This window comes from Rhinatrema bivittatum, chromosome 3, assembly GCF_901001135.1.
Source record: "Rhinatrema bivittatum chromosome 3, aRhiBiv1.1, whole genome shotgun sequence".
Lineage (NCBI taxonomy): Eukaryota > Metazoa > Chordata > Amphibia > Gymnophiona > Rhinatrematidae > Rhinatrema > Rhinatrema bivittatum.
This window is the reverse complement of record NC_042617.1, coordinates 231,191,825-231,212,120: the sequence shown is the minus strand read 5'-3', so window position 1 is coordinate 231,212,120 and position 20,296 is coordinate 231,191,825. Positions and strand designations below refer to the sequence as shown.

Here is a 20,296-nt window from a genome sequence, read left to right as displayed (position 1 = left end):
AGACTTGCCCTGGGTAAAGCCATGCTGACTTGTTCCATTAAACCATGTCTTTCTATATGTTCTGTGATTTTGATGTTTAGAACACTTTCCACTATTTTTCCTGGCACTGAAGTCAGGCTAACCGGTCTGTAGTTTCCCGGATCGCCCCTGGAGCCCTTTTTAAATATTGGGGTTACATTTGCTATCCTCCAGTCTTCAGGTACAATGGATGATTTTAATGATAAGTTACAAATTTTTACTAATAGGTCTGAAATTTCATTTTTTAGTTCCTTCAGAACTCTGGGGTGTATACCATCCGGTCCAGGTGATTTACTACTCTTCAGTTTGTCAATCAGGCCTACCACATCTTCTAGGTTCACCGTGATTTGATTCAGTCCATCTGAATCATTACCCATGAAAACCTTCTCCATTACGGGTACCTCCCCAACATCCTCTTCAGTAAACACCGAAGCAAAGAAATCATTTAATCTTTCCGCGATGGCCTTATCTTCTCTAAGTGCCCCTTTAACCCCTCGATCATCTAAAGGTCCAACTGACTCCCTCACAGGCTTTCTGCTTCGGATATATTTAAAAAAGTTTTTACTGTGAGTTTTTGCCTCTACAGCCAACTTCTTTTCAAATTCTCTCTTAGCCTGTCTTATCAATGTCTTACATTTAACTTGCCAATGTTTATGCTTTATCCTATTTTCTTCTGTTGGATCCTTCTTCCAATTTTTGAATGAAGATCTTTTGGCTAAAATAGCTTCTTTCACCTCCCCTTTTAACCATGCCGGTAATCGTTTTGCCTTCTTTCCACCTTTCTTAATGTGTGGAATACATCTGGACTGTGCTTCTAGAATGGTATTTTTTAACAATGACCACGCCTCTTGGACATTTTTTACTTTTGTAGCTGCTCCTTTCAGTTTTTTTCTAACAATATGACGAGTGAGGTAATCAAATTTGCAGATGATACAAAATTGTTCAGAGTAGTTAAATCCAAGAAGATTGTGATAAATTGCAGGAAGACCTTCTGAGGCTGGAAAATTGGGCATCAAAATGGCAGATGAAATTTAATATGTATAAGTGCAAGGTGATGCATATAGGGAACATTAATGCCATAAACTTATTCAATAGCTCCAATTATATTAATTTTATGAAAAAGTTTTTATATTTTGAAAAATATAAACTTTTTATTAATATATCTTTTTTCCAAAAGTCCATTCAGTACATATAGTACTGAATCCCAGTTAATACATGTTTAAACAGTTGGTCATGGAGTGACCTGCCCGTAAAAATAAATAAATAAATAAAATAAATCCCAACTGTTCCTTAAATCCTTGGAACGATGCGATTGTGCTAAAACAAATGTGTGAAAGCATAAATAATCAATTGCAAATTTAGTGACTCCTCTAGTCAGTTATAACTTTATTCTCTTGAAGAGAGTAAAGTTGTATTCTCTCGAGAAGAGTAAAGTTATAACTGACACTAAAATTTGCAGTTACTGAGTGTAATAGCTTTAGCACAATGGCATCTTTCCAAGGATTTAAGAATCAGTTGGGATTTTCTACAGCCAGGTTTTCCCCATGACCAACTTTAAAAAAAAAAAAATGTATCAATTGGGATAATTAGACATTATCGGGTGAATTTTAAATCACCACGTGCGTAAAAAAAATGGGGGTTATGCATGTGGCTGGATCTTGCAGGCGCATTTTCAAGGGGCCCGGCCATGCGCATAACACTGGTTACGCGCCTAAATGCCTGGCCCGGAGAAAGGGGAGGGAGGCGGCCGGTATTGCGCCTGTTTGCTGCTGTGCTGGGGAAGCAAGCATGCCGGCAGTCGGCCGGTGCACACAAGTTGCTTCTGCTCCAACAGAGCAGAAAGCAATGAAACAAAAAAAGGAAAGGTAGGAGAAAGGGTTTACAGGGTGGGGAAGAGGGAGGGCATTAGGGTAGGGGAGTAGGGAATGGGGAAAAGAGACCATTGCGTCACCGCACATAACTTAAAAATTACTCCCCCTGCGTATCGCAGGCTGCATGCACATGCGTGCGCACATGGTAAAATCTGCTTTGTATGTGCACACACCCCTCGTATTTTATAGCATGCGTGTGCGTTATAAAATAGCCACGTCCATTTAAAAATGTACCCCATGTGTACTGAATGGAGTTTTGGAAAAAGAGCTGTATTGATAACAAGTTTATATTTTTACCTTGATCTGAAAACTTGAATTTGTCTAACTGCTTTATTGTTTTTTGAATATATATATATATATATATATATATATATATATATATATAATGTACAGTCAGGTCAAAATCCCTATGGTAGTCAACATCTGTTGATCATGGAATTAGTATCTTAACACTTTTTAAAAGTCACATTTTTCCTTCTAGGCCTCAAGATTCTACAGGCCCTCAACTGACATTGCCTGCAAGTATTGAGTTCAGGGAAAGCTGTGAGTATCTAAAAGCTGAATGTCTTCTTTTTTCTCCTTGCAGTTAATTCTGGTTAGCATTTGCAATAAGTTGTTAGTGGTGCATTATTTAATTTAAACATTGTAGATGGCCTGTTGCCATATGACAGTGAAGCACAAGATTCACAGTATTTTGTTTTTAATAGCTTTAGATACCAACAGTTTTGTATCTAGTTTTAATTTGATTTTCAAGAAAGGGTGGGGAATTTTCATTGAGTGCTGAAGCTACATATGAATGAGAATCTAAAATACCTAAAATGTTCTGAATCTAACTTCAGTTTAACAGTTATTTCTTCCTTGATTATTTTATTTATCCTGAATTTGATTACTTTCTAAAACATGGCTTTTTTAGGGTGGTGTTTAGGATGATGTGCTTTTAAGTTCAGTTTTGTGTATCATAGCCAAAAAGTATACAGTACAACAATCCATTTTGGTTGCGGAAAGTAGATCACTTGTGGATGTTAGGCTATAGACAGAGCTGCAGCCAGCCTATGGCCAATATGGCCTGGGTCATAGTTGCCACTGCCAGAAGGGCACCCTGTTTCTGCAGCCCAGAGGAGATAAAATAGGAATGGTTGGATTAGGGAGTAGATTAGTGCTTCTTTGCTCCGCTATGTCCATTCCAAATTCCGCCCCCTCCCCCCCCCCCCCCACACTTCTGTTCCCTGCAAGACAGGAGGGGAGGGGCTGGATTAGGAAGTAGTGGCTTTTCTCTGCTTTCTTTGTTCCCGCCTCTGCCTCACCCAATCCCTCCCCTACCCTGCTGTCTGGTAGGGTTGGGGCTATTCTCTGATGAATGAGATTTTTTCCCTAAGCTCTGTGTGCCTATGGCTAAGGAAGGGGTGAGTACTGGAGATGGTCTTGGGGCTGGAGAAGGGGGATACTGCTAGGGTCATCTATGGAGGGTGGGAAGATAGAGAATATGGGGTAGATTTTCAAAAGCCTGCATGTGCATCCATTTGCGCGTGGTTCTCAGCGCATGCACCTGGCCATAGCAATTTTATAACATCTGAGCGTCGCCACACGCATGTTAGAAAATAAAATTTCCTAGCGTGTAGCCAGATGGACTCAGAACAAGTGGGTATAGTGTGCTTGTGCTAGCAGTTGGAGACGGATCTGACGTCAGCACGGGTACATATACCCCCACAGGAAGTGAAGCAACTCAGTAATTTCCGTCTCCAAAGCAGTTTGGAGAGCCTGCACGCTCACTGAGCATGTTTTCCAAATACTACTTTCTATTTTCTACTTTCTATATTCTACTTACTAAATTTCTACAGGAACATTGAGCCCTGCACTCCTGCGGTGATACCCTCGGGTCCCTCCCCCAGTTGAGTTTCCTGGGGTGATTTCCGTGATCCCTCGGAGGACTAGGCCTCGGTCCGGTGGCTGAATCACGGCAGGGATCCAGCCCCCGAGCGAGAAGGGCTTGGGCTGGGCTGAGAGGTGTCTCGGTCCCGGCGTGGACCTAGAGGCAGCGGGTGCATTTCCTCAAGTGCGGCGGTGAAGGTATTTCCCCTCTCCCCCCCGCAGCCGGAGACCGCCCGGGTTCCAGCCGGGAAGCGCCGAGGATCAGGTAAGGCGTACATCTTACTTTTGGTCTCCGAGGTACGAGGATCGGCTGTGTTGCCTGTATGCGGCACGCCGGGGAGGTCGCCATTTTGTCAGCCTTGTTCAGGATTGAGCGCCCATGATAGGCGCCTGTATATCATTGAGCGCATATTGCTGACCGCATATTATTGAGCGCATATTGTATATCATTGAGCGTATATTGCTGACCACATATTATTGAGCGCATATTATATTGAGCGTATATTGCTGACCGCATATTATTGAGCGCATATTGTATATCATTGAGCGTATATTCCCTTTGCTTCCTCCGGGGTCCAGCGGTGAACTTGGCCTGCGCGATCGGCGCTGAAGCCCGTCGGGGTAAGGCCTCTTGTTCTGCTCGCCCCGTTCGGGCTCCTGCGCCGATCGCCGGCCCTTTTCTGCAGCAGCTCTCTCACCTGAAGGACCGCAATCACCCGATTCCCTCGGCATCGACCAGGGCCGCGAGCCCTCGCTTCCTGCCGGCCTCCACGAGCCGCGAGCTTCCTGCCGGCCTCCACGAGCCGCGAGCCCTCGCCCGGAGCCGCCATCACAATACACAGAAACGCCCACGAAAACGTCGCGGCGGTGACGTCAGAGGCGCGACAGACCGGCGGGGTATTTAAACCGCCACTCTCCTTGGCGTCGCGCGCACGAAGGAGCGCGACAAAGGGGCCTGCCCCTTTGTTTCGCCCCTCGCTTTCCCCAAGCAGCACCCCACCAGCACCCGACTAGTGCCCACCCTCCATCCAGCGCTCTGCAAACAACCATCCAGCACTCTGCAAACAACCATCCAGCGCTCATCCTACAAACAACCACCCAGCGCTCATCCTACAAACAACCACCCAGCGCTCATCCTACAAACAACCACCCAGCGCTCATCCTACAAACAACCACCCAGCGCTCATCCTACAAACAACCACCCAGCGCTCATCCTACAAACAACCACCCAGCGCTCATCCTACAAACAACCACCCAGCGCTCATCCTACAAACAACCACCCAGCGCTCATCCTACAAACAACCACCCAGCGCTCATCCTACAAACAACCATCCTGCACTCATCCTACAAACAACCATCCTGCACTCATCCTGAATTCTTCCAGCAAGCAGCTAACCAGCGTTCTTCCGGCAAGCAGCTTTCCAGCAAGCAGCTAACCAGCGTTCTTCCGGCAAGCAGCTAACCAGCAAGCAGCTAACCAGCGTTCTTCCGGCAAGCAGCTAACCAGCAAGCAGCTAACCAGCGTTCTTCCAGAGCCCCAACCTCCCAACTTATTTCCTCTCATCCAAGCCTCGCCCCATCGGCCCCCCAGCTACTCACAGCGACAGCCAGCTAACCATCCATAATGTCTCCAGCTTTTCCAATACCAACGTTGCAACACCGCCTCCTACCTAAAAGACCATCCACCAAACAAGCCCTTCACAACAACTTAAAATCACTCACCCCCATTCTGATTGCACCAATCACCCAGCTGTTAGGCCTCACCTTCTTTTCACTCTCACTCTTCAATGCCCAATCACTAACAAAAAAATCCCTTATTTTCAATGACTATCTCACCGACGCCAAGCCAGATATTTGCGCTGTAACAGAAACATGGCTCAAGCCCTCAGATACAGCTTTAATAAACCAACTCCCTACGTCGACCTACGACTTCTTCTCACTCCCGAGACTGAAAAAAAGAGGAGGTGGAATCCTTCTAGCTACCAAAAAAAGCCTTAATTTCACCCAACACCCATTCACTTCTAACACAAAACTGGAAGTCGGTTTCTTCACATCCAAACATCTTCAAATCCTTCTTGTCTACGCCCCCCCAGGGCTCTTAGAAGCAGACATCTCCCCAATCCTCGAAATCACCACCACACTCATCGACTTGGATTCTCCAGCAATCATCTTAGGAGATTTCAATCTGCACATAGACAATCCTTCACCATCTAATAGCTGCGTAACCCTCCTCACAGCCCTGTCAGCAATGGGATTCCAACAATTAGTCAACCAACCCACTCACAAAGCGGGACATACTCTGGACTTAATCTTCAGTAACAAAGGCATTACGACCACATCAAATTTGAAGATCAAAAAAGTACCTTGGTCGGACCACTCTCTTATCTCTACCTCTTTCGCTTTGAAAGAAACCACCACTCCTAACATCCCTTCACCTTCATTCCATTACAGGAGGCGATGCTCCCCAGATGATCTTAACAACCTGTTGGAGTCACAGCTCCCTCTATTAGATCTCACCGACCCAAACACTGCCATTCGCTCCTGGAACAATATAACAGAAAATATAGCAAATAAGCTCTGCCCTTCAACTACAAAAAAATCTCACACCAATGCCTCCAACAGACAACCTTGGTTTACCAACGAGCTCAGAAAACTAAAACAAAGCTTAAGAAAGAAAGAAGCGACTTGGCGTAAAACTCCTTGTGACTTCACCATTTCATCATACAAATCCACACTATACCAATACAAAGCCCTCACTTCAAAATCAAAAAAAGATTATTTTGCATCTAAGATTCACAACCTGGTCTTTGATGCTAAAGCCCTCTTCGCTTATGTATCCAGCCTCACTCAAACCATACCGCGAGAAATCCCCGGCGACATGGCACAATCCAAAGCTGAAGAACTCGCCCAGTTTTTCCAAAATAAAATCAACAATCTTTTAACTCAACTGCCTTCCAATTCAACGGATGCCCTCCCGACATATCAACACCCGTCCATCATAAACTCCAGCCTAAACACTTTTGAGCCCGTCTCTTCCACTGAGATACAAACCATCCTGAGAAGAATGAAACCTTCGTCTCATCCTGCAGACCACATCCCCACCAAACTACTCCTATCTATTCCAGACTCAATAGCCACATCATTGACAAACATCATCAACTGCTCTCTAGCCCAAGGATCCTTCCCAGATGATCTCAAAATGGCCTCAATCTCACCACTCCTAAAGAAACCAAACCTTGACCCGAAGGACCCCAACAACTTCCGCCCCATAGCTAACCTCCCATTCATCGCTAAGATCATGGAAAAACTAGTCAACTCTCAACTTTCAAACTACATCGAAGACAATAACCTCCTCTTCGCCCCACAACACGGATTCCGAAAAAATCGAGGCACAGAATCTCTCCTTATCTCTTTGACAGACCATCTCCTATTGGGCCTCGACAAAGGAAACTCATTCCTATTGATCTTGCTAGACCTATCTGCAGCGTTCGACACTGTCAACCACGCCATCCTCCTAAACCAGTTGTCATCCATAGGAATCTGCGGCACCGTCCTTTCCTGGTTTAAAACCTTTCTCAACAATAGAGGTTACAAAGTCAAACTCCAAAACAAGGAATCCTCAAGATTTGACTCTGCCATAGGAGTCCCTCAAGGCTCCTCATTATCTCCGACTCTATTCAATATTTACCTTCTCCCTCTATGCCAACTTCTCACCGACCTCAATCTAAAGTTTTTCCTATACGCAGATGATATTCAAATCATCATCCCTATCAAAGACACATACTCTAATACTCTTGTCTTCTGGGAATCATGCCACCAAAAAATCAAACAACTACTCAACAGTCTACACCTCATCTTAAATTCCTCCAAGACTGAGATCCTGCTCATCTCGCCTGAAAACAACACCAACAACAGTATACTTCCTACCAATCTTCCTACCACACAAACCAGAGACCTAGGAGTGATAATAGATAACCGGCTAAACTTCAAGGCCCACATCAACAAAACAACCAAAGACTGCTTCTATAAACTCCAGGTCCTGAAAAGGATAAGACCTCTTTTCCACGCCCAAGATTTCAGAACGATCATCCAAGCAGTCATATTTTCGAAACTGGACTACTGCAATTCCCTATTGCTAGGTCTACCTTCATCCTACTCCAAACCACTACAGATGGTTCAAAATTCAGCTGCCCGTATCCTGACAGGCGCAAGGAAAAGAGACCACATTTCACCAGTCCTGAAAGAGCTTCATTGGTTACCCGTATACTTCCGCATCATGTATAAAGCCATAACTATCACCTATAAAACTATTCATCAACTCACCACTCTCGATCTCCAATTCCCGCTCCAAGTACATAACTCTACTAGACCTACCAGAGATGCTTACAGAGGTTCCCTCCTGGTTCCCCCAGTGAAAACGACCAAACACATTACCCTAAGAGATCGTGCCACCTCCACAGCTGGCCCTCTACTGTGGAATTCCATTCCTACAGACCTCAGACAGGAGCCCTGCCTCCCAACTTTTAGGAAAAAACTTAAGACTTGGTTATTCAAGCAAGCTTTTCCGGACACAACCTAATGACTCCCAAAACACCTTACCATTTGTATATAACATTTATTTTGTATACTACATTTAAATTGTACATTGTTTAACAATTTCTATCCTCTCTTCTCTTTTTCCTTCTCCAAGTTTGGCCTCCATTGTTAAATGTAACTGTACCTTCTCTCACCTCAGTTCTGGTTCTTTGTTTTTAAGTTCTATGTATTTATTGCACCCCCGTTCTATGTAAACCAGCAAGATATGTTTTCATGATTGCCGGTATATAAAAACTCTAAATAAAATAAATAAAATATTGCTGACCGCATATTATTGAGCACATATTGTATTGAGCGTATATTGCTGACCGCATATTATTGTGCGCATATTGTATATCATTGAGCGTATATTGCTGACCGCATATTATTGTGCGCATATTGTATTGAGCGTATATTGCTGCCGCATATTATTGAGCACATATTGTATTGAGCGTATATTGCTGCCGCATATTATTGAGCGCATGTTGTATTGAGCATATATTGCTGCCGCATATTATTGAGCGCATATTGTATTGAGCGTATATTGCTGTCGCATAGTATTAAGCGCATATTTTTCAGCGCTGCATTCGCAAGCCGCAATGGAACATTCGAACGCCTTGGCGTCTCCTGCGGCGGCGCCTCCTGATTTCGGCGTGAAAGCTCTTGGCCTCTGCTCCGCATGCCAGCTTAGAGCCACGCACAGCGAGGAGCCAGACTCCCTTTGTGCCCAATGTGAGGAGGCAGTGGGAGCCTCGGGCCAGGACCAGTCTCAACTGAGGTTTGCTGACAGTTCCCCAGGGGCCACCCCGGATCTAGCGGGCAGTCTCGAACAACCTGGGATCCCGGGGGACCTGGTACCCCGACGACTAGAGACCGCTTCCATTTCCTGGGTGGATCTCTTTAAGGGGATCCATGCCTTTGTACAGATGTAATCAGCTTCCCGTCCAGGCCCTGCTGCTGCTCCAGCTGATCCTGCCCCTGGACCTTCGTGCCCTTATCGTGGGCACCCGCCTCCGGGCAGTCCGGTTCAGGCGGACCCTGATGTCTCGGAGGACGAGTCCGAACCCCCCCCCCCCGAGGAGGGGGAACTTCCCTCGGGGATTGAGCCATATCGAACCATGAGGCGGTTCTTTCCCAAGGAAGATCTCTCCGACCTGGTATCTCAGTGCCTGGCGGAGTTGGCTATTACAGGCCCCAGCACTACGGTGCCATCTACGCAGAACCCTCTGCTGGAAGGTCTTCGTCCTACAGCCCGCCATATTCCCTTCTTGCAAGCAGCACAGCAACTGATAGATTTGGAATGGGCTGCACCAGCGGCCTCATTCAAAGGGGGTCGGGCCCTGACGGGCATGTACCCCCTGGACCCGGCAATCAAGGAGATGCTGGCGTGCCCTCAGGTGGATGCCTTGGTTAGCGCTGTGGTCAAGCGCACTACCATTCCAGTTGAGGGGGGGGGGGGCGGCACTCAAGGAGCCTCATGACCGGCGACTGGACGCCATCCTGAAACAGACCTTTGAGGTGGCAGCTCTCTTTGCGAATCACAACCTGCTGCACAGTGGTGATGCGTTCCTGTTTGTCACAGGTCAGGAACAATGCTCCGGCAGCGGACATGGAGTCAGCTCTCTCGTTCCTCACGGATGCCGCCTCCGACCTAGTCCGTACGACAGCCAAGGGGGTCTCATCCTCTGTAGCTGCCAGGAGGCAGCTCTGGATACGGAATTGGTCAGCCGATGCTCCTTCGAAGACACGCCTTACCAGAATGCCCTTTAGGGGTTCTCTCGTGTTCGGCAGCAACCTTGATAAACTGGCCAGCACATGGGGCGCCTAACCAGTACCTCGACTGCTGGAAGATAGGTTCAAAAGGAACCAGCGCGCCTTTCCGACGCCCTCCAGAGGTAGAAGCTCCCAACGCTTCACTCCCTATAGGAGTCGCTACCAGGCACCTCGTCCTCAGGCCAGGAACCAGTCCTTTCGGACCAAGCAGCATAAGATGGGAGCTGGCTCGGGTTCAGGACCCAGCCGCGCCTCCCAATGAGAATCAGCCGATCCATCCGGGGGACGGAGCCATAGGGGGCAGGTTAACCCTCTTCTACCCCAGATGGGTCGAGATTACGTCGGATCAGTGGGTCCTCGCCATCATCCGAGATGGGTATTATCTGGACTTCCATCACCTCCCTCCGGACAGGTTTGTGGAATCTTCGTGTCCAATCCACAAGAAGGCAGCATTGGAAGCTACCCTGGCGAGACTCCTGTCCTTGAAAGCCATAATCCCAGTACATGCATGGGAAATGGATTCTGGGCATTATTCCATTTATTTCATGGTACCCAAGAAAGAGGGCACTTTCCGGCCCGTACTGGACCTCAAGTCAGTCAATCGATACTTAAGGGTCCCGAGGTTTCGCATGGAAACTCTGCGCTCAGTCAAGACCGCGGTACAGCCAGGAGAATTCCTCACGGCCTTAGACTTGTCAGAAGCCTACCTGCATATCCCGATCCATCCGGATCATCAGCGCTACCTACGCATCAAGGTTCTGGGACAACACTTCCAATTCTGGGCTTTGCCCTTCGGGTTAGCCACGGTGCCGCGGACCTTCACCAAGGTGATCATAGCAGTAGCAGCGGCGCTCAGACGGGAAGGAATCCTTGTCCATCCCTACCTAGATGATTGGCTGATCAGAGCAAAATCACGAGAGGAGAGCTATCGGGCAACCAACAGAGTGATCGCCCTTCTGGAAAGCCTGGAATGGGTAGTCAACCTAAGCAAGAGCTGCCTACAGCCTGGGAGTCCAGTTCGACACCCAGGCAGACAAAGTCAGCCTCACTGCCAAGAGAAGGTTAAAACTCCAGACGCGTCTACGGTCCTTGATAGGAGCCAGCCAGCCCATAGCTTGGGATTATCTGCAGGTTCTCGGTCTCATGGCATCCACCCTGGAAGTGGTACCCTGGGCAAGGGCCCATATGAGACCACTACAACGCTCCCTCCTCTCTCGATGGAGCCCACGCTTTCAGAATTACTCCGTGCATCTACCTCTACCAGCCAGAGTGCGGACTCAGCTACGGTGGTGGTTGCAGTCCGACCACACGAGCAGGGGGTCGAAGATGTCCTCCCCCACGTGGACTCTGCTCACCACAGATGCCAGCCTGAGCGGATTGGGAGCACACTGCGAAGAGCTCACCGCCCAAGGGCGGTGGAACAGAGAAGAGTCGGGGTGGAACATCAACAGTCTAGAGGCACGGGCAGTCCGGTTAGCCTGCCTGCGATTTGCTCACAGACTGCGGAACAGCAGTCAGAGTGATGTCCGACAACGCCACCACGGTGGCATACATCAACCGACAGGGCGGAATCAGAAGCCAACAGGTGTCCCTAGAGATAGCCCCGCTGATGGCTTGGGCAGAGGCGAATCTCCAGGACATCTCCGCCGTCCACATTGCCGGAAGAGACAACACCGCGGCAGACTTCCTCAGCAGGGAAAGCCTAAATCCGGGAGAATAGCAGCTGTCCCCCACAGCCTTCCAGATGATTGTGGATCAGTGGGGGACTCCGGACATGGACCTACTAGCGGACAGATCCAATGCTCAAGTACCCAGATACTTCAGCCGCAAGCGAGATCCGTTCTCTCACGGGATCGACGCCCTGGTTCAGCCATGGCCTCCAGGGACCCTGCTATACGCCTTTCCGCCGTGGCCTCTGCTGGGCGCCCTTATACACAAGATTCAGAGGCAGAGGGGCCTAGTTCTTCTAGTTGCACCAGACTGGCCAAGAAGACCCTGGTACGCGGACATGAGAAGACTACTGACAGGGGAGCCTCTTCCCCTGCCTCCGCTCAGGGACCTGCTACGTCAAGGTCCCATCCTCCACGAGGATCCAGCTCGATTGTCTCTTACGGTCTGGCCATTGAGAGGGCTAGACTGAAGAAAATAGGTTACTCGGAGTCTGTGATAGATACACTCCTCCAAGCTCGCAAGTTTTCCACATCCCTTACTTACATAAGGATCTGGAGAGTATTCGAAGCCTGGTGCGACACTCATGGCACCAATCCACATGCGACCACAATCCCTATTGTTCTGGATTTCCTGCAGGGTGGGCTTCAGAAGGGTCTCTCCCTAAGCTCCATCAAGGTTCAGGTGGCTGCGCTGTCTTGCTACGGTCCCAGGAGGGATGGCAAGACCATCGCCATGCACCCAGATGTTTCCGCTTCCTGAAAGGAGTCAAGCACATTCGTCCGCCACTGAAGTGGCCTGTGCCCCTGTGGAACCTCAACATAGTTTTGGATTTCCTCGCGGGATCCACCTTCAGACCCCTTCGGGGCCTGTCTCTCCGTTCGCTAACTTTGAAGATGGTGTTCTTGCTGGCAGTGTGTTCCGCATGCCGCATCTCAGAGCTACAAGCGCTGTCCTGCCGTGATCCCTTTCTCAGAATCACTCCAGAGGCTATCCATCTTCGCACGGTTCCCTCTTTCTTACCTAAAGTAGTCTCACAATTTCACATCAATTTAACCATATCTTTGCCAACCACGGCGGGTTTGAAGAAATCAGAAGAAGGGCGTTTGCTACGCTATCTCGACATCGGCAGATTGCTGCCCAGATACCTGGAAAAGACAGAAGCAGTACGAAAGACGGACCATCCGTCCTTCACAGCAGGAAGAAGCAAGGGGAAGCGGCCTTTCGGCCCACCATAGCCCGCTGGATCAAAGAAGTTATCAGAGCGGCCTACGTAGAGGCCGGAAAGTCACCACCTCTACAGGTCAAGGCTCATTCTACCAGAGCACAAGCAGCATCTTGGGCAGAATCTAGGATGCTGTCGCCCGCAGAAATATGTAAGGCGGCGACATGGTCCTCCCTCCATACCTTTTCCAGATTTTACCGTCTGGATGTCCAGGCCAGGGTTTGCGAGGGCAGTCCTACGCGGTCCTCAGGCAGCCTCCCTCCCAGTCCGGGAGTAAAGCTTTTGTACATCCCACTTGTTCTGAGTCCATCTGGCTACACGCTAGGAAATGTTAAGATTACTTACATGATAACCTCCTTTTCCTTAGTGTAGACAGATGGACTCAGCATCCCGCCCGGCTGCCGGTGTACATGGGTTTCACCATTTCAAGGTAAGCCATGTCATTTCTTACATAAGAGCGTCCACTCTACCAGGTGTCGACGCCTTCCGATTGGAAGCGCTGACGGTCTCCAGCTACTATCAATCGGTTAGGGGAATCCTGTTTCACTAATTCATTGATTGTCAGTACACATATATCCATAACAGCTTTTGCAAGGAAGATTAGAGTTGCTTCACTTCCTGTGGGGGTATCGGTACCCGTGCTGATGTCAGATCCGTCTCCAACTGCTAGCACGAGCACACTATACCCACTTGTTCTGAGTCCATCTGTCTACACTAAGGAAAAGGAGATTATCAGGTAAGTAATCTCAACATTCCTGCACACAGATGTGTGCGGATGGCCTCTCGCGCGCGCAAGGGAGGGTGGTTAAACAACGTACGTCAACATGAGAAGGCCTTTTCCAGTTCCCTCCCAGTCTGCTCCAATTAAGGAGCGGACTGGGAGGGAACTTTTCCTATCCCCCTTCCTATCCTTTCTCCCTTTTCCTGTCTCCTCCCTGACCCCTGCTCTAAAGAGCGGACATAAATTGTGCGCGCCGGCCAGCTGCCGGGGTGAGATGTCCTGAACGGCCCTCAGCCTGCCTCTTTTTGATGGCCTGGTACTTTTGTGCATACTCAGGTTGTTTCTAAAATGCGCTAAGCGTGCGCACGGCCCAGCCATGTGTGTGTATCATGGTTTTTGTGCGTGCGGCCTTTTGAAAATTTGGGCTTTTATGTGTAAGAGAGCATGGGGAGAAGTAGAAGAGAATAAGCTCTAGTACAGTGACCATTTGCTGCTGTGCTGAGGGATCGCATGCTGGCACGCTGCTGGCGCTCACAACCTGTGCCTGCCCCGCCCCTTCTTTAAAGTCCCGGAGGCAGGCGCAGAAAGTAAAATAAAATTTTGTGGGGATTTAGGATACAGCTGAGGGGGGGGGGGGATAGGATAGGGAAAGGGGTGGGAAGGTTAGATTAGGTGGAAGGGAAGTTCCCTCACAGGCCGCTCCGAAATTGGAGCGCTTGGGAGGGAATGGGTGAAGCCCGCGGGCGTTGGCATGCGCAGGTTGCGCAATTGTGCACCCCCTTGCATGCGCAGACCCCAGATTTTATAACATACGCACCCTGGCGTGCGCATGTTATAAAATCGGGCATCCATGTGTGTGCGCCGGTGCGCTTCTTTGAAAATCTACCCCATAGGTTCTAAATTATAGTGTTATGTTTTAAATAAACCCTTCCTCCTAAAAAAAAACAAAACATTTAACAGTCTCCCAGTTTATGGTGTCTAGTGTTGTGTCAGGGTGAAGGTATACTTTGTCACTTGTCCATAGGTGCCAAATTGCCTAGCTCTGGCTAAGTCCCTCAAGAAATTAAATTCCACAATAAAGCACTTGAGTTGCTACAAAGTGTAATGAAGGCATGCTAATATAAGAACCCTTGAGTATAGACAAATCACAAAAAGGAAATGTTTCATTTTGCTGCAGTTGCTTGTTTTTAAAAACATTTTTTCTTATTGTTTCTCTGTTTTCACAGCGGAAGATGCTTTCTTATCTGCCATTATCAATTATACCAATAGTTCTACTGTCCATTTTAAACTGTCCCCTACCTATGTGTTATATATGACATGTCGGTATGTACTGTCAAACCAGTATAGGCCTGACATCAGTCCTGCTGAGCGAACTCACAAGATCATTGCAATAGTGAACAAGATGGTGAGCATGATGGAAGGAGTTATTCAGGTATGTTTCAATTTGTTTGTTTTGTCAACAGTTGTCCTAGAATCAAACTTGCTAGTCTGCCTCATACAGCTACCCCAGCTACTGAAAAAATCTGTGATATGTAAACAATCATTTAATAAAAACGAAAGACAGTCAAAATGAAAAAAGCTACTTAAGTTCCTTAGGAAAAAAATACAGCAAGTCACAAATGATGGAATGAGCGAAGAGGTACACAATCATAGCAAGTGACACCATGTCTCACTTGCTTTTTCTATGTTAGTTTCTCTGTATTCTCTGTTGTGTGCAGACATATTTATTTATAAGTACTTACCAACAGTGCTGATAGTAAAATTTAGTTCATGTTAAATCAATATGAAAAAGAGGTCCTCTTAGGTTTGAGAATAGCACTAATAAGTAATGAAATGTGCAATCATTAAAATAAATATGGTTAAATTGAGAAAACTTGCAAGCACAAATGGTTTACTTATTTGTAATTTTATCCTTTATTTTTTACTCTGGGTAAAAATGTATGGTTCTTAAAAATCATTCTTCACAATAAAAATCTCAGATATTAATTCTACTCCACTGAATTTTGGCACTAGCAGCAATAACATGCTGCAGTCTAGGGAACTTCATTTATATTGTGGCCTATCTTCAACATAGATATGTCTTCTGTTTTCCCTTTATATTGAAGATTATTTAAAGCTAAACATGTCATGTTGTATCCTGCAGAAAGACTATATTAAGCTGCTTTTTTAAAATTCTTTAAACAGGTTGGCTCTAATTCCTTAGTTCTCCCTAAAAACAAATAGGCAAGAATATAACAAATTATCTCATCCACTAGATTTGAATTAAGCCAGTATTATAAATAGTGTACTAGTATAGTGGTCCATTTGGATACTAATAAATGCAGTTTAATATGTTACCTATGTATGTGCTAATTGTCATATATTGGGTGGGAAGGAATTTATTTTCATAGTACTTCAAATTTGGCTACGAATGCCCAGTGTGTGGTTTTTTTTTTCACTTTCCTCTAAATTACTGCATAGAGATGTCAGTTAAGCAATTAGAAGTTGGGCTTGGTGGACCTCTTGTTTTCTTGCAATTTAATCATCTATGCAATTAACATGGTTGCTTCCAGAGCTGTAAAAAAAAAAAAAAAAAAAAAGTATTCATGCACAAAGAATGTAAAAAATTAATGAAATAACACAAATGTTGGTAGAAGATGAATATTTTTAACCTTGTGAACTTACAAAATGCTACTCAGGGCATGAGATGTGCTTTCTTTTAAAATCACCATTAGAATATATTTTCTATTTCCAAACATTTGATATTCCTCTTTTTCCCAAGACACTGCTCATAGCCGACTGCAATCTATTAGAATGGATTGACAGGTACCGTATCAAAACGAAAATCGTAATGGCTGTTTCCCCTCTCAGTAAAAGGTTTCATGGGTGGTGGAACTTTATTTTTAATGAACAGATTGAGGGGAAGATCTGATTGAACAACCATGCCTTTGCTTTATTTTGGAAACTGAGGTAGTTCTTGGTGAATTTTGGAGGCATAGCAGCTAAAGGTTCTCAGTCCTGTGCAGGTCAATTTTACAGAGGTCAAGGTGGGGGGAGGGGAGGTAAGAAAGAGCCATTTGTGAGAACCAGAGTTGTGTAGGTGTAGGGCAGGGGTCGGGAACCCATGGCTCGCGAGCCAGATATGGCTCTTTTGAGGGCTGCATCTGGCTCGCAGACAAGTGTCGCCATACTTCGCGGTTCCCCGCTGACCCAGCTGCTCCCCGGTCCTCCGCCGCCCGGGCTTAAAATGCTGTCAGCCCGGGCGGAACGCGGCAGGACAGCTGGAGTCAGCGGCACCGGCGTGCTCTCTTCTCCCCCCCCCCCCCCCCCCCGCGGCCCGGAAGAGGAAGTGGAGAGCATCGGGTGCCTGCGCGGGAAGAAGAGACCACACTAGCGTGGTCTCTTCTTCCGCGCAGGCACCCGATGCTCACCACTTCCTCTTCCGGGCCGCGGGGGGGGAGGAGAAGAGAGCACGCCGACTGGAGTCATCCGGGTGCCTGCGTGGGAGTCATCGGGTGTCAGCCGGGTGCCAGCGCTGGAGTCATCGGGTGCCTGCGCGGGTCTTCCCGCGCAGGCACCCGATGCTCTCCACTTCCTCTTCCGGGCCGCGGGAAGAAGAGAGCACGCCGGTGCTCTCTTCTTCCCGCGGCCCGGAAGAGGAAGTGGAGAGCATCGGGTGCCTGCGCGGGAAGACCCGCGCAGGCACGCTAGTGTCCGACGGGAAGAAGACTGCAGCGCGGCTCGGAGGAAAATGAAAATCTTCAACCGCGGCCGATGGGACTCCGCCTTCGCCTCCGCGAGGGCTGAAAATGAAGGAGGTTAGCGTTGGGAGGTGGCTGCTGCTGCCGCGAGTTCGCGGGGGGGGAAGGGGGAGAGAGAGAGTGAATGAATGAGCGAGCAAGCATGTGTGTTTGAGATCCTGTGTGTGTGAGTGAGAGATTGCATGTATGTGAATGATTGAGAGCCTGTATATGTGAAAGAGAGTATGTCTGTGATTGAGATCCTGCCTGTGAGAGAGAGAGCATGAATGTAAGTTTACCATTGGGAACCTGTATGTGTAAGTTTGTAATTGAAAACCTGTTTGTTTGAAAGAGTATGTGTGTATGATTGAGATCCTTTGTGTGTGAGAGAGATCATGTGTATGTATGATTAAGAGCCTGTGTGTATAAGTAAGAGAGAGATCATGTGTGTCTGTGTCTGATTGACAGCTGGTTTAGGTGATGGAGCATGTGAGTATGTGATTGAGAGCCTGTGTTTAAATGAGAGAGAGAGACCATGTGTGTCTGTGTGATTGAGAGCTGATTTAGGTGAGGGAGCATGTGAGTATGTGATTGAGAGCCTGTGTTTAAATGAGAGAGAGAGACCATGTGTGTATGTGTGTGATTGAGAGCTGATTTAGGTGAGGGAGCATGTGAGTATGTGATTGAGAGCCTGTGTGTAAATGAGAGAAAGAGAGGACATGTTTGTAAGCATGTGAATGAGAGTCTGTGTGTGAGAGAAAAAGACAGCATGTATTTATGTGATTGAAAGCCTGTGTGTGTGTAAGCGTGAAAAGATAGACAGCATGTGTGTAAATGTGTAATTAAGAGCCTATATAAGTGAGAGAGAAAAAACATTTGTATATGTGAGTGACTGAGAGCATGTGTGTATAGGTGTGTCATTGAGAGCCAGTGTGAGAGAGAGCGCTGGTATGTGACTGAGAGAGGAGAAAGTTCCAAGCAAACCACCCCACCTCCTGCTAATTCAGAACAATCTCAGGACACCTGGATATCAAACGTTCCCAGGTATGCAGAGCAAAAAAATTTTTGTATCCTTATTATTTTTCATTACTGGATCTTTGTGTCTGCTATTTTGAAATATTTTGTTGGTATCTGGAAATGTTTTATATGAGTTTTTAATTATTGGATATTCCACTCATCAGCTGTTTCGAAATATGTTCTTTTTGTTAGTACAGTTTTACTGCTGATTTTATATTTCTTGATTTGTTTTATAAGGATGTGTGATGTTTCTTTTTTCCTTTGTTACACTGCATACAGAGACTCTGGCTTGTTGCAGTTTCCAATTCAGTTTTTGTCTGCATGCTTCTTGTTATGCGTTTTGGTCTCTTTATTCTATGTTAGGTGAGGGACAGCACGTGATTCAGGTGAGGTTTTCTGCTGGCGTGTAGTTTCTGTGTAGGACTCTATAGCAGCCTGACTTGGTCCGTTTTCCTAATAGGAGATGTATTGGTGTCTTAAGGCCTGGTGTAATATTTTCAGAGACTTATTGTACTTTAAAAGTGTGATCTTACATAAAATGCACACATTTACTTGTATTTAGTTTTAAACATATTGTATGGCTCTCATGGAATTACATTTTAAAATATGTGGCGTTTATGGCTCTCTCAGCCAAAAAGGTTCCTGACCCCTGGTGTAGGGTGTAGGGAGATGCGAGAGATACATCGGGGCCTGTTTGTTCATGCATTTGAAGGCAAAGCAGAGGAGATGAATTTTATCCTGGTTTCACCTGGGGGGAGCTGGTGTGTAGTTTGTATAGGATAGGTATTTTGTAATCCGATGTCTTGGCTTCTACCAAGATACTTCGCACAAGCTGTAACCGTTTCAAGTTAGTCTCAGAGATTCCATTCAGTAGGGAGTTATAATAATCTAATCAACTGGTTATTAGAGCATGAATATCCAAAGCCAGGTTATGGTGATCGAGGTAGTTGCATAGTTGATTAGTTACACTATGTACTGTATACTAAACAGGGCTTCAAAGGTTTTACTAGATTAAATACAATATAACCTACTTGTTCCATGGACAAGCATGACCATAATCAGCCATACAAGTGAATGACACCTACATAAGAACATGCCATACTGGGTCAGACCAAGGGTCCATCAAGCCCAGCATCCTGTTTCCAACAGTGGCCAATCCAGGCCATAAGAATCTGGCAAGTACCCAAAAACTAAGTCTGTTCCATGTTACCGTTGCCAGTAATAGTGGTGGTTATCATCTAAGTCAACTTAAAAGCAGGTAATGGCTTCTCCTCCAAGAACTTATCCAATCCTTTTTTAAACACTGTTATACTAACTGTACTAACCACATCTTCTGTCAACAAATTCCAGAGTTTAATTGTGCGTTGAGTGAAAAAGAACTTTCTCAGATTAGTTTTAAATGTGCCACATGCTAACTTCATGGAGTGCCCCCTAGTCTTTCTATTATCCGAAAGAATAAAAACCCGATTCACATCTACCCGTTCTAGACCTCTCATCATTTTAAACACCTCTGTCGTATCCCCCCTCAGCCGTCTCTTTTCCAAGCTGTAAAATCCTAACCTCTTTAGTCTTTCCTCATAGGGGAGCTGTTCCATTCCCTTTATCATTTTGGTCGCCCTTCTCTGTACCTTCTCCATCGCAATTATATCTTTTTTGAGATGCGGCGACCAGAATTGTACACAGTATTCAAGGTGCGGTCTCACCATGGAGCAATACAGAGGCATTATGACATTTTCCGTTTTATTCACCATACCCTTTCTAATAATTCCCAACATTCTGTTTGCTTTTTTGACTGCCGCAGCACACTGAACCGACTATTTCAATGTGTTATCCACTATGA

General features: G+C 46.6%; 1 protein-coding gene across 21 annotated transcripts in view; it reads left to right on the top strand.

Moving 5' to 3' along the window:
* Positions 1 to 20,296, top strand: part of AFDN (afadin, adherens junction formation factor) — a 1,391,435-nt gene that overhangs the window by 454,641 nt on the left and 916,498 nt on the right. For all 21 annotated transcript variants that reach the window (XM_029594302.1, XM_029594301.1, XM_029594288.1 and 18 more), the window contains 2 exons: positions 2,371 to 2,432; positions 14,947 to 15,152. In XM_029594302.1, coding sequence (XP_029450162.1) covers positions 2,371 to 2,432; positions 14,947 to 15,152 — 268 coding nt within the window. The remainder of the gene's footprint in view (positions 1 to 2,370; positions 2,433 to 14,946; positions 15,153 to 20,296) is intronic.